Source organism: Aythya ferina, assembly GCF_964211825.1.
Source record: "Aythya ferina genome assembly, chromosome: 17".
NCBI lineage: Eukaryota > Metazoa > Chordata > Aves > Anseriformes > Anatidae > Aythya > Aythya ferina.
In genome coordinates this window covers 14,528,719-14,542,841 of record NC_140316.1, presented here as the reverse complement: position 1 = coordinate 14,542,841, position 14,123 = coordinate 14,528,719, and the positions used below count along the sequence as shown (strand labels likewise).

The following is a 14,123-nucleotide window of genomic DNA, read 5'->3' as shown; positions in this document are numbered from 1 at the left end:
CATTATCTGTTTTTACTGTAACACTGCTGAGGTACTCCGTACCTCTTCGGATCGGGCTTCGATCTTCCGATGGGTGAGGGCTTCTTGCAGAATGGACAAGTGGACGCCTAGCAGCTGTAGAGGAATAAATACTGCTCTCAGTGTGGCCAACAGGAGGTTGCTGAAACAGCATTGTGTGATTGATATGTCATCCTCCCCCCTTCAAGTGTTCACACACTGTGCTGGGGGAAAAAAAGGTCTTTTATAACATTTATAGCAAGACCTGGGTATTTATACAGCTATCTGTCTGCTTTGGGGAACAGACACAAAGAGAGAAAGAAACAGCACGGTTAAGTCTTTCTTCATACCACTTGTAATACTAGCACTACCTGGGAAGTGAAAGATACCTTTGAGATCCATTTGATCTGAGTGCCATTGCGAATGATGGCATGCCCGTTGCTATCTTCCTCAAACTGAATGTTCCCCAGGTGCAGGACACTAGCAACAATTCCAAAGAGATGCTAATACAGAGAAATACACCATTAGAAAACAGGTTGCCACAGCATCATGAATGGTACTAATTTTCTCTGCACATGCTCATAAACAGAGTATGGCTAGGCTGAAGGAGGTGAGTCAGACAATCTGTTTCAGATATCACAGTGTACCAAGCAATAATGTTCCCTACTCACCCAGTCCACCCTCCTCCACCTCACCCCTTGAAAAAGATGTCCTGTTCCATCCTTAACACATCTCCCAAGCAGGACTGCCTCCATCACTTTCAAAAGGAACACTGCACTGCTTACATCGGATTCACTTTACTGTGCTCATTCCCTTTTAATTTCCTTACCTCTAAATCTTTCTCAGTAAAGTCAATGATAGAAAAAGCTTTGCGGACTATTTTCCAGTCATTCTTGTCGTTAATAGAAAACACTTTGGCACAGCGACCCTACACATTAAGAGAAAGATGAATTAGTAAAATTTGTTGGTAAAGCAATTTTATCATCAACAACAAACACAGCCTGGCCACAGTATTTTTATTTCCACTTTTCTTCAGCTTGTATAGATGCAGTCTGCACCCTGAGGCCATCACAGCCAGAACAGTTCCTGCTACAAAAGCAGATGTTTGCAAACAATTTGCCTCTGAGTTTCATCCTAACATGACACACAGGGAGATGTTCTCAGTGGTTTGCAGAGCACCGTCTTGGTAAGTTAAGAAAGCTGCATTTGGAGATCCCTACAATTCCAGAAGTGTGAGAGAGAAAAATTCTCACTGACCTGTATAAGATAAGCATACTTCTGGGGGTTGCGCTCCAGCCCAAGCCAACAGAGAAGATCCTTGTCTCCGCCCTCTAATAACTGGTAGAAAATATGGAAATTCCTCTCTCCGTGGTTTTGATGGACAACTCGGGATTTCTCAATCAGGTAACTGAGGATGTGCCCTCCTACCGGAGCTCCCTAGCAAAACAAAGCAGTCAGATCAACACCAGAAGCTGAGTAAAATCACTGAGATGGCTGTTTATCCACACGTAGGAGGAAGAATCAGGAGATGCATGTTACTGCTGTTACTTACCTGCTTTTTCTGTGTGAGAATTAGTTTCCAACAGCAGTAAAAGCTGTATGTAAAGAGTTTTCTGTCCTTCTAGTGCAAATTATGCTTCACAATATATATATAAAGTTCCCACTGAGTACCAGCAGCATTGCCAGTAATGTAGGAAGCTTTCAGGATACATAACTAGTCGCCTTACTTACAAAATGCAAGACCTGTAAAAATAAGGTCAGAAATCTGCAGTGCTAGTAAGCCTTAATAAATCCTCTGCTGCCTGGTAAGTGTCCAAGAGCTTCACTGATACAGCTTGCTTTAATAGCGGTCCATTAAGTTTGTTCTCACCTTAAAATCAAATTGGATATCCATGTATTTCCCAAATCTACTTGAGTTGTCATTACGCAGAGTTTTTGCATTTCCAAAAGCCTACGGATAAATAGATAAATCGAGTCACTTCTCATCTTATCGAGAACCTGACACTCAAAATAGGACAGAGTTCCAGTTACAAAGGTTTGCTGCATCAGCTGAGGCTCACTACAGAATCTAGAGGGATTAAAGAAACATGAACTAATGTATTCCATAGCTTTAATTGGAACTCAGCTAAACAAATTATGTCTCTTTCTAGTGTAACCTGTAACTGAAGTCACAAGGAACTCTTGTATGGTGTACAGTTTCTTCATACTCCCAGTTTCAGCTATTCTCCAGTATTAAACCAAGTTTAAAATTTCTAAATATTAAATGAAATTAAATCCTAACCATTTTCTCAGCTCCAAAGAGGCCATTCCTGGATGCAAGTGTCTAGACAGGCATGAAAGTCTCGTGGAGTGAGGCCATCAACAACTCTTTTCGTTATGCCCATTTAGTTTTTACCTCCAGAACAGGATTGGACAGTAGCAGACGATCACGGACGATCTGCAGCTGCTCTGTAGTTGGACAGGTTACTGCATAGTATTGCAAGATCTTCTTGGAAGCCTCTGTCTTTCCAGCTCCACTCTCCCCAGAGATGAGGATGAAATGGTTGTTGTATTCACTGCACATCACCCGGTAGGCATTGTCAGCTATGGCATATCTGAACAAGGATCACAAGAAGTACCCAGAGATGAAGCATCCATCAGAAAGGTGTGTACTCCTCAGTTAACATTACAGGCATTGGATGTGATGGGAAAGCAGAGCTCAAAACAAGAGTCTACAACCTAGAATCTCACAGTGAAAACAGTCTCTGAGGGACAGAAAAGGCTTGTTCTTCTTCCACTGTTGCTGTAGGATTTAAACAGGCTACATGTATTTACACTGAATGTGGTTTACAGGCAGTAAAGACTCCCTCTTCTAAAGCAGAGTTTTGATTCCAGTAGAGGGAAAATCCCAACTTCTGCTTATAGAGACAGATACAAAAATAACCAGTAGTAGAGGCTTCATTGCATATGCTAATAAGCAAAGAAAGAGGAAAAACAAAAACAAAACCCAACCAACTCAAATCACCTGACAACTTCCAAACACCAACAAAATTCTGGCTGAGAATTCTGAATTTCGGATTTCCTCCCCCTCCTGGCAAGCCCAAGGAGAGGCTGTACATGAGCATTATGCTGGTCTTGAAGGCACACAGGGCTATCTCAGTCCCTCATCTCCTACAGTTCCCCCCAATCACTTCTGCAGTCTTTCTGTTCCCCTTTTATTCTCAGTCAGCTAAAAGACAGAAACAAATTCAACCTTACCTACTGAAAGATAAGAATATCAGCATCCACCAGACCTAGTGACATCTGGATAGATATATCCTTGTTGCTAGTACACAGCATCACAGGGGAAATCCAACATATTAATGTAAGCTGAATTTTTAAGGGTCCTACTTACAGATGTGGTGGCAGTTCAAAGAAGTTCACCCCTCGATAAAGCTGCATCTGTGTCACTGTGTAGATATCCAGCTCTTTGTAAGGGTTGACAGACACAAGAAGAGTACCAATATATGTCTGCAGGGAGAAAGACCATACACAGGTAGGAAATCTGTACCAGCACTAGAATGACAGCTCCTGAAAGAAGAGTCAAGTACAGCAGGACATTATGTAAAAACAACTGAAAAGGATGGCACAGAATGGGAAAAAAAGCACAACCACCTCCCTTCTCCCCCCCACAAAAAACAAACAAACAAACAGAAAACCCTCATCTACTGGCTTTACCATTTCCAAATCTCAAAGCCAACACTAAACTTCCAAAGCCTACCCCACTGATGGTGGAGTTCAATAATAAAAGCAAGCTTAGAGCCTTACATCATCACTCTGCTGGGTACTACCAACACCTAACAAGGTTTGTTGTCTCTCTGCTCAATGAAACCAAAGCTGGAAGAGTGTGCTCAGTGTTCTCTGCATTGATAGTTCTTCCTGCCCCTGCAGCGTCAGCTTACATCCTGTCTAGGTGGACTATACACACACACACCCTACTACAACCTCTTCAACCTACTACAGGCGGCATGAATCCACATGACCAACACTCGCACTAGACCACGTACTTACATAGATGAGGTTCTCTTGGTACCGCTTGCGAAGATTGTTCAGGAAGGAGGTCTCACTGGTGTGGGAGTCCAGAAGCACAAAGTCCTGCACCCCAACTCTGTCCCGGGCTATCAAAGCCCCTTCCATGTTTGCATCAGTATTATCTTCCACCTCTTCTTTCTACAACACAAAGGTGGTGTGATATGGGCTTAGGAGACAGCTGGCAGGGATCCTAGAGGTCAGTTAAGTCCTTCCCCATACTGCAGGGCCAAATCAAGCTTGCACAGATAATAGCAAGGTGTTCGTAACACCTTTTTCCCAAAGACAGCAATTTCATGCCAGACAAGTGTGTGCTCTAATTTCTTTACAGTCAGGAAGTCAGAGATCCATTGCTGTGATCAGAGAGGAAGACCAAAGCCTCCAGGACGCCCTCACTATTAGAATAGTTGTCTGAAACAAACCGAGCTCCAGAGATCTGAGTATGATCGGGAACACTTCGTTAACTCAATCTAGACAAAGCAGCTGCAAGCACAAAGTTGGCAGGGAACAGTGGAAGACTTCGTATTTGCTGGTGGTGTAGAAACTACTTTACACAGATAAAAACAGCACATAGATATAACTATGAAAACTGAGAATCTCCTGAAAAGGTGGCATTTGCCTAGACCTCTAACTGAAAAGATGAATCCTACGAAACACTGAACAAGACCACTTCATTATTACAAATGGGTGCCAGAAGCAGATCAGTCAGCTTTCAGATTTGGGCAGCAGGTGTCTCCACACACCAGTGAGAGATCTGTGGTGTGAAAAGCCAGTCTGCTGATTTGATAAAAGTAATCAAACATTGATTTAGAATAAAATAAAATTCTAAAAAATATTTAGGATAAAAAGAATAAACAGCTCAATCTTTATTAGCACCCAAAACCTGCTTCTCAAAAAGCTGAAATATGCAGAAAGGATATCAGTGACCAAACATAATCCCTTCGCATGCTCCCCTTCCGATTCTTTATCATGAAATTTGACTTAATATTGAAAATATTGCTGTGGATCAAGCTCTTGTTTCAAAAGCTATACAAATTAATTTTATATTTGTTGTTTTTAATTAAACCAAGCTGATAATCTCATGTTAGCAAACAGACAAATGGGGTATACTTCATTCTATAGTAACAATGTATTTTTTTAAAAAGACAGATTACACAGTTCATAGAATAATTCCTGCTCTACGGCATAAAATAAATACTCTCCTTATGACAGAAATGAGTTAATGTTTTGAGCAACTTACCTTTTAGAGTTCCGGGCTTTGTAAATTAAGTAAAAGAAACAGGCTGAGTAACCCTCAGCTGAACACACACAGCAATTCCTCGGATCCAGAAGTGTGCACATGAGCCCAGCACATTTGCTATTCTCATATTGCCCTTCATGACATTGGATTTTTTTTTTTTTTTTTTTTTTTTTTTGCTGCTCCACTGCTCAAGAAGATAGTGCGTAAGATTTTGAACACGCATTAAAAGACAGAGACGGCACGATGTAAAATGTTTCTGCTAACTTTTGGCAAGCCCTGACTTTGGAGGTAGGCTTTCAGCATAACCCTGCACAGCACTGGTGGAAGATGACAGCACTTGGGACACTTCGATTTAGACACAAAATTTCAGTGCATAAGCATTATGAATTTAATTGTAAATCCATTTTTATAACGAACCTTCTGTACTCCCAGTATCTCCAGTAAGCAATGACAGCACATGTGGCACGTCAGTCAGCAGCCACTAGTGCCAGACCAGGACACCAAAGCCATTATGCCCTGAATTAGACCCATCCAGACATTTCTACCCAACTGCTGGATATTAATGTGACATACGGGAGGAGCACTCTCATCTGGAGTATCCCACACTACCTCTTTTAGGGCTTACAGCATATGAAGCCTCTTACCTTTCTCCAACATTGTTTTCTGTCACCTGGGAGTTACTATTGCAAGCTGCTTCTGGCAGTCTGAGTAAGAAGCTACCTGATTTTTGTCCTAGGATAAAGCAGTTCTGTGACAGAATTATTACTAGGAAAAAGAATACTTGAACAGCTTCAATGCTTTCAAAATATATGTACAGTTTTAATCAAAATAAGAATGCTCTGAAACCCTCCTTCCCCTACAGATACCTCAGACCAGGCCAAGCAAAGATTTCTAAACAGAACGCTCTAAACTAAGATTCACCCAAGGAATTAGAGAACAAACAGTATCAAAGCCAAAACTATTTCCCTTATTTTTACCTTTGAACTGTTGATACTCACTTTTTCACTCCGATTTGGTCATAGCACAGCGGCTGCCTGACAAGGTTAGAGTTTACCATTTTGTTAGGAAGATGCCCTGCACAATGCCTGCTGCCACTTTAGGTGGATTTGCCCTTCTGAGCAAACACCCAGGACAAACTGAACAAGAGAATTTTACCTTCTTTCCAAGCTCAGAAACGTGAAAGAACAAGGCTGAAACCACAGCAGCTATCTAGCTGATCAGGTTTCCTTAACCTAATTCTTTCACTCATATGTTAATTGGTAAGTGACACTGCTCCCTCTTCAACAAAAATCCCATACTCTTTTCTGGGTGATTTTGTGCTCAGATTTTCTGAGCATTCTGTTGTTGCTGAGGTCAGACAATTTTATTTTCACAAGCACTACTTAGCACCTGTCCCCCTTCCCCCAGACAGACTTTTGGAAGTTTTGTGCTTACCTGGTGTTATCACCAGTAACAGATACCTCGGCAGGACTTGTCGGTACGCATTACACCAGCAAGACATGGCTGACTGCTCTTTTTAAAGGATTATTTTCCTTTCCTCATCACTTAGCTGTAAGCATCAAGAGTTCTTTCTTGCCTACTGAGATGCAAACTCTACTAGAAAACCTATCCCTAACTACAGTGAGGGCTTTTTTGTTTCACACAGGGATTCGTCTATCCACACTGAGAACTATCAGGAGCTGAAGTGTATCAAAACAGATTAATGAGATGTGCAGCTCTTTAGGAGGAGCTAAAACAAGGTCAGGAGCAACAGAGTAGTTTGTTCGACAAAGTTTGTACCATTTTTTAACAAAGAAACGAGCCCTGACAAAGAATAGTTATTAAAGAAAAAAAAAAAAAAAAGCAAAATTTGCAAAATTCTTACTTATCTTTGCCAGAGGCTCAGACCTTAGTTTTAAAGCAGCTTAAGTTAATTTTGTTGTTTCTTTGATTGGCATAGAACTGAAGAGATCAATGTACAGGGGAAGAAGAAGATCAGTTATGATGCCCCTGTTATTTTGGGAGCACTGAGGAAACACACCATGCTACGTGCTACCCATGCAAACACAAAAAGAGGTCAGAGCTTTAGATGGGCAACGTCTGTCCCAGAGCATCTTCCGAGTGTCCTCATACCCATTCGGTCAGGCAAGCATCCGTATCTCTAGCGAAGGGTCACACAAGCTACCAAACTCTAGATTTACTGGGTCCATCCACAACAAGGACACCAATTCCCACCACAACAGCAGAAAATCTTCTCAGGACTCCGCTGCTCACCCCGAGCCATCCCGACCTGCCCAAGATGCTGAATTTCTTTAACACCACCCTTCAAATTCAGAAGTCTTTGTCCTTCCCACGTGCCTCCTTCCCGCTTTACCTCTGCCACCCAAGCTGCAGTGTGCCATCTCCTGCCAACTCCTTCTCCAAAATGCTCTTCTTCCATGAAGAGTTAACGGGCTGAAGGTAAGGCCCACTGATACCCGGGATCGTGTGTCCGCTGGCTGCTTGCCTTCCTCCTTGGGCACAGATCCTAACACCCTCGCTGCTTAATGAATTATCTAACAAGCTGGCAGCACTCAAGCCGTGATGAGGTTTATGCTTCAAATCTCATCAAATGGTACTGTAAGGTACTGTCAAGAGGCAGAAGTCTGAGTTTGGAGGCAAAGCCATGGACTGCAGCCTTCTGAAGGTTAATGTGAGCAAAGCCGGGTACAAAACCACCCCCGGCTCGTTCCCCTTCCAGCACCTCCCGGCTTCGCTCCCCACTAGAGGTCACTACGAAACCCATTTTCATTTGTTGTCTGAAGTTTCTACAGGTTTCCCCGTTTTTCACGTGCATCAGGCAGGATCCCTCCACCGTGCCACCCCAAAAGGACTTTTCAGCCAGGACTGTGATCATTGCAGACTGTCACACGGTGCCAGCTTACTCCCTTCTCTTCCACCTGCCTGTAAAATACATCGACAAGCATCTCCCCATGATTATTCCTCTGCATAAGCAATGGTCAGCAGAATAAAATGCCTCCATTTGTGCAGCCAGTGATCCTCAAGTAGCCATGAGGGTGACCTCTTGCTTCTGTTCAACAACAATCCTGCAACAGCTCTGTATTTGAGAAGCTTCACGCCCAAGTCCAACCTCACCAAATAACGAAGGTGTCCTTCAAAAGGAACTCAGAGCAAGCTAAAGGTCTACGGAAGTGGAAGGACCCTTCCTGAACCACAGAATCTCTGCCTGGTCTCTTACAGTAACATTAAGAAATTAAATAACTTACCTGATGGCTCAGAGCCATTGAGGAAAAAGGTGAACAGTAAGATCTGGGGAGCTGAGCAGGGCAAAAACATTTCTGATTTGTCCTCAGCTAGTAAATGCTGATTATAACAGGAATGTTCAAGACTTAAAATTTAAAATCTCAGCCATTTATATTTCTAATAGACAAGTGGAAAGGCACCTGTTTAACAGACAGTTTATTTAAAGCCATCCATTTCCCAACGGAATCAGTTTTTGCTAACAGAGAAAGATAAATCTTACTGACAGGAGCACACTTGTGTTACTGTCTGCAATAAAGCTTCCCACACCCACCAAAAATCAGAGCCTTATTTAATGCTGGACACACTGATCCTAAGGCACACTTCAGTCTATTTGTTCAACTCTGTTTCCAGCTGGCATTCTAGAAAATCTATTGTGATGCCAAACATTTATGACCTTTTTGCCTGTTCTTCTGTTGTTACACCCTTGAGATCTAAGCAAATACAACTCATGCCACAAGAATGCAGTGCTGTAAGCAGGCATCTCTGGAGCCATCTGATTTAAAATAGAAATGAGTCCCGAGTCTGTCCAAGACAGATGAGCTTGGAGCAGCACTGCTAACAGATTCCTTCAGAAACGTCAGCGCTCTGTTTTGGAAATACTCACTCACTGCAACGGGCAGCGCTCCTTGACCCAGGCCTGCACCCCTTGTGCTCAACAGGAATTTGCTCATTAAGGCTCCTCCAAATGGTACAGAGGCACTGCAAGGATTACACCAAGGAAACTCCTTAGGCTGCGCTCCACCTTCCTCCACCTAAGGCTCTCCGAAGAGGCAGTGACAGAGCTTGATCATAAAAAGCAGTTAAAAAAAAGAAAATGAAAGACATTCTGCAAGGCACTGCGGAAAGCACAGCCTGCTTGCCCTGTTGGCAAGGTCAGCAGGAGGGTGAGGATGGGCCCTGGCAATCACATGCCCTCCCTCGACCCTCGCAGCACCCTTAGGGTCAGGATTACAGCATGCCATGGGGCTGCACACAGCTGCCTGCACAGCATCTGCTCCGAGAGGGGCCCAGACCCCATCCTGCCTTCCCCAAAGGGAATTTGGGTTCGGTGGCCATCAAGGAGCCGGTACTGAGTACACCTGACAATAAGGCTTGAAGCAGTGCGTTACCGCCCTGGAATAATGGTGAGCCCAGGGCGACAGGGAAATGCTTCCCTCCTACTGTGGAAGCTTTGGTGGGGCTCATAAAAATTAATCCGTTCAGAGTAATTTTCAGATAAACCAGAATTGCATGTAAAACCAATTAATGCAGATCAGATCTGTATCAAGTGACCATGCTACGTCTGTCTGATTGCAGCATAACCATAAAAAAAAAAAAAAAAAAAAAAAAAAGCCCAAGACTATTACTTTTATTATTTTTTTAGACATTTCAGTTAGACCAGCCCCTATATCCCAGGAAGCCTCTTCCACATTTATACAGAAACTGAAACACTGCACATCAGCTGTGCCTAAAAACACAAATGTAGAGGCAGTGCAGAAGAGTGATGCTGCGGGTCTGTAAGGCAGCACTCAGGACATCTTGAGCTACTGTACACACTTTTCAAGGTAGCAGAATTCATAAATACAATTATACTGTGGAAAAAATTACACATTGTAACCTAATTTCTTTTCAAAAGAATACAGAGTAAGAGGGTTTTAAGGTTAATCAACAGCCTAGGGAAACGCCAACAATTCTTAAGGCCTCTTGTCTGTATCCAGGGAATAGCCTACTATAGACTTGTTAAAGGGTGACTGTCTGTCTTTCTCAATAGAAGAGAGGTCGAGGTGAACTACTTCACTTTCATAAATCAAAAGAAAGAAAAAAGTGAGAAAATCTCTAGAGTTCAAACATTTCTTTAAAACCCAAACTTTAAATACTAAATGGGCTTCATGGCTGCCATTTTGAAAAACATTAGTTTGCCAAAGGACCCTTTTGATTTCTATTTGAAATGTAAGAGCTCACAGATAATCCATTGAGAATCAAACCCCCACAAAAGGCTTTCTGAAACAATCGTGGTGCTTGTGAAGGACAACATTTTTGTGCGCAAAATAAAACATTTTAATGCGCTACAATCCATTACACATATATTCCTCCATTTCCTTTCAGTAATTATTCATTAGAAAACATTTAACGTCACTGCAGATTTCACACTGGGCAGTCTGCACACAAAGGAGAAGAGTTGGCCCATTTATAAGGGACTGAGGCCTTCTTTTCTAATCTGAGAAACTCCAAGGAGGTGGGGGCTGCTGGACACAACGGGCAGGCTAAATTGTGCGGTTAACGGTCAAAGCCCCCCTGCCTACTTTGACACTCATTTAAAGATGACAAGGAACAATGGAGATTTGTTCTTAGCAACTCTTTCTTGTTATGCGGTCTACATCGGCTAAGCTGGGCGGCTCAATACATGAAACCGGCCCTGATACCCGGTTCCACCTGCCAGCGCTCGCCCTCCCTCGGCCTGCGCTCTCCTCGTCCCCCCCTTGTCCTTTCCCCACTTTAACACAATGAGACAGGTAAAGAATATCATTAAAAAGAGTCCCATTCAGCGTGTCAGCTTTAATAAAACAATTGCCTGTCGGGTTAATATGAGCAGCTCGAATTTTGGGTTGCTGCCAGCAATCCCGCTCCTCTCAGCCAGGTTAGTAGAAGCAGCCCTTCTCTCCCCAAAAAGCCCACTTCACCTCAGCAATTCCAGCAAACATCGGTGTTTCCAGGCTGCAGCACTGTCAGCAGGCTCCTCTGCATTAAGGTTACCTGATTTACAGCGTAAAACACCTCTTCAGAACCTTTAAATTGACAAAAACATCACAAAGCTGCTAGAAATGATGGTTTTGCTTTATCAGCTTGTTTTGCATTCAGCAGATATTCCACTGGCTCACCCCAGACACGCTAACTTGATCGGCTAGGAAAGAAACAGCAATCCCACCTCACTTGGGAAATGGAAGCCTTTAAAAAAGCAAGCTACAAATCCTGCTAGGACAGAAGACCAACAGTTAAAACCGCGTGCTATCTCCATGATGGCTTTTTAGATAAAAATGCCAGAGATTTCTTCAGCACTGACATTCTTGGATCTACTGTTGCTGGACCGGAGGCAGCTCCTTAATGAATCCTGAATATTATTTGCAGAACAGAACAAATTATTAGAAAGCATAAACTGCTGAGAAGCTCCATAAGCTGTATTTTCAGGTAACATAGCACAGGGTTTCCGGGTAGAATGCTAACATTCAAAAGCTAAAACTTCTGGAAAGAGGGAAAGAGTAGATTTACTCAGCTTCTAGGAAAGACAAGGACAGTCCTCGAGCATCTGACAGTCCATATGGCACAGGGTAGCATTAGACAGTAAGCTGATGTATTTAGAAGTCTTGCAGATGACCAGAAAGAGATGCCTTGCTTGCTACGATGCCTTTTGTGTAAACCAGAGCCCAGCTTAGACCTCAGTTTCAGTCTGGTAACTACAAAGAACACATAGTAGGATAAGGGTACTTCTGGAAAGTTTTCAAAAGATAAAATTGACTACAAGGAAAATGTAAAAGCATCTTTGCTGCCCGGATTAGGTTGCAGTCCCTCTGTATTTACCATTATTGCTTGTTTTGGTCTCAGTCAGGAGTTTGGCTGTTCAGAACAAGCACTGAATTATTTACGTGGCATAGGAACAGTGATGGAGTGACTTCCCTCAGCTGTGTGGTGCTGCAGGCAGGAGGTCCGGCCCTCCGGCCGGGCTGCAGGTCTGTGCAGACACCTGGGAACCAAAGGCACCTTCTCCTCCTCTCACAGTTTGAATACTTGGCTTTTCACGATCACAAAAAAAAGCAAGTCACATTCTTCCCCACTACCAGAAGCCCCGTACCTCAAATTGTTCCTTCTGTAGTCTGAACAGCGAGTGACGAGGAGCACACTGCTCCCAGGGCTGCGGACAGCCCTTCTGTGCTCCATTCCACTAAGTACTTCTAGCCATAGCTCAAAAGGCTAATGAAATCTACAAAGACAGGCAATTTACTATCAGCAGCCACTAGCAAATATGTCAAAATCAGTTTGAGAAGCAAATTGGAGGTCTAATCAATTTTTATCTTCACTCTTAGGATAGAATTCCAGATGGAAAAAAAAAATAGCTAAAACCTCGTGATCACTCAGTGCTGAAGTCCTGCTTTATTTTAAAAAATGAACACACTGTCATGGCATTTAGCAAGTGGTTGTGACATTAGATGGGCAAGTCTTCAGAAAAGAACTAGGGGAAAACTGAATGCAAACACATAATTTTGGACACAGCAAGAAGGCCATAGATGAAATAAACATTGATATCACTTCTCCTATAGAAGCATTTTAACACAAGCCCCGATGATAAAACCCTTTGGACATCAGAAAGCAAAGAGACGTTGGTCTGTACAATCACATCTCTCAAGAGGTGACAAATCAGTGTAGAATCTGAAAGCAGACACATTGAGCAATGCCTGGGACAACAAATCGCTATCCAAAATAAGCTTTTTGTCTCATCATGCTGTAGCAAAAGCCAGTATTTATCCCTGCACCAGATCCAAGAAAAATCAGGGGTTCCTTTGACAACTACTGCAAAGAAGTCACCTGCACCGGCTGCAGTGCAAGATCTAATTCACATGAATTACAGCAAAGGTCACCCAAACACTCACGTTAATTTACGATGTGTACTTGCTCTGGGCCTGGCTTGTCAGGCTTGAAGGAGCATCGGATGCCAAGGCTGCAGTTTTGTACACAGGTAGGAAGAGCTCGGAGGGTTTATTTGAAGAGGCTGCGAACAGACTCATTATCTAGCTGCAGATTTACTGGCAAGTGTAATATTTCAACAGAGTCTGGAGATGCAGCCACAGTGCAGCAAGGGAATGTTTCTGTGAATAAATAGTAAGCCTCCCTCAAATTGATTCAGAAAACATCTTTATCAGACATTCCCTGTTGCTTTTAATTTTCCTGGACCTCTCTGTGCACAAAGCACTTAGCTAACAAGCATTTCAATTTAGTAGTCAAGCACGAAGACGTTATCAATGGGCCACATAATTGCTTCATTCTGGAAGCTACTACCTGAAGCCACGAGAGAGCCTTTTACACTCCACCAGCCAAAACACCTAGCAGAAAGGTTAACAAATTAGACTTGCTTCAAAGCCACCTGCATCATTAAGCAACAGTGTGGTGAGACTTAATACAAAATAATTTTCTCTAAAGGAAAGAAATGGGGTTATCTTCAGAAGACGTCCCTTTACTACTCCTCGTGGTACTTTACAGTGCATGAAATCTGGTTTTGATAATAGGAATATCTGGGCACAGCAGCCACGAGGAGCTTCCATGGCTGCTTGCAGCTCTGAAAGCAAGTGAGAGGAAAGGACAACACTCTGTTGTTGACTGGGTACCAAAATGGGGTAGAGAAGGACAGGGTAGAAGTATTGTGACCCCCCTTCCCCCATAGAGGGTCTGAGTTACTTTTGCTCCGTGCTAGGTACAGAAGTGGGGGGAGGTCTCCCCCATCCTGTGTGCAGCAGGTCCCGCAGGTCAGGGCCATCCAGGGGTAATTATTCCCATGCTGGTTTTGTTATTAAAATAAAGGTCAGGGCTC

General features: G+C 43.1%; 1 protein-coding gene across 4 annotated transcripts in view; it reads right to left on the bottom strand.

Moving 5' to 3' along the window:
• MYO1H (myosin IH) overlaps positions 1-14,123 on the bottom strand; it is a 34,403-nt gene that overhangs the window by 16,022 nt on the left and 4,258 nt on the right. For all 4 annotated transcript variants that reach the window (XM_084491576.1, XM_084491577.1, XM_084491575.1 and 1 more), the window contains exons 2-9: positions 4,027-4,185; positions 3,371-3,486; positions 2,393-2,591; positions 1,868-1,948; positions 1,255-1,434; positions 827-925; positions 387-500; positions 43-114 (exon numbers count right to left, since the gene is read on the bottom strand). In XM_084491576.1, the coding sequence (XP_084347702.1) occupies positions 43-114; positions 387-500; positions 827-925; positions 1,255-1,434; positions 1,868-1,948; positions 2,393-2,591; positions 3,371-3,486; positions 4,027-4,185 (1,020 nt within the window). The remainder of the gene's footprint in view (positions 1-42; positions 115-386; positions 501-826; positions 926-1,254; positions 1,435-1,867; positions 1,949-2,392; positions 2,592-3,370; positions 3,487-4,026; positions 4,186-14,123) is intronic.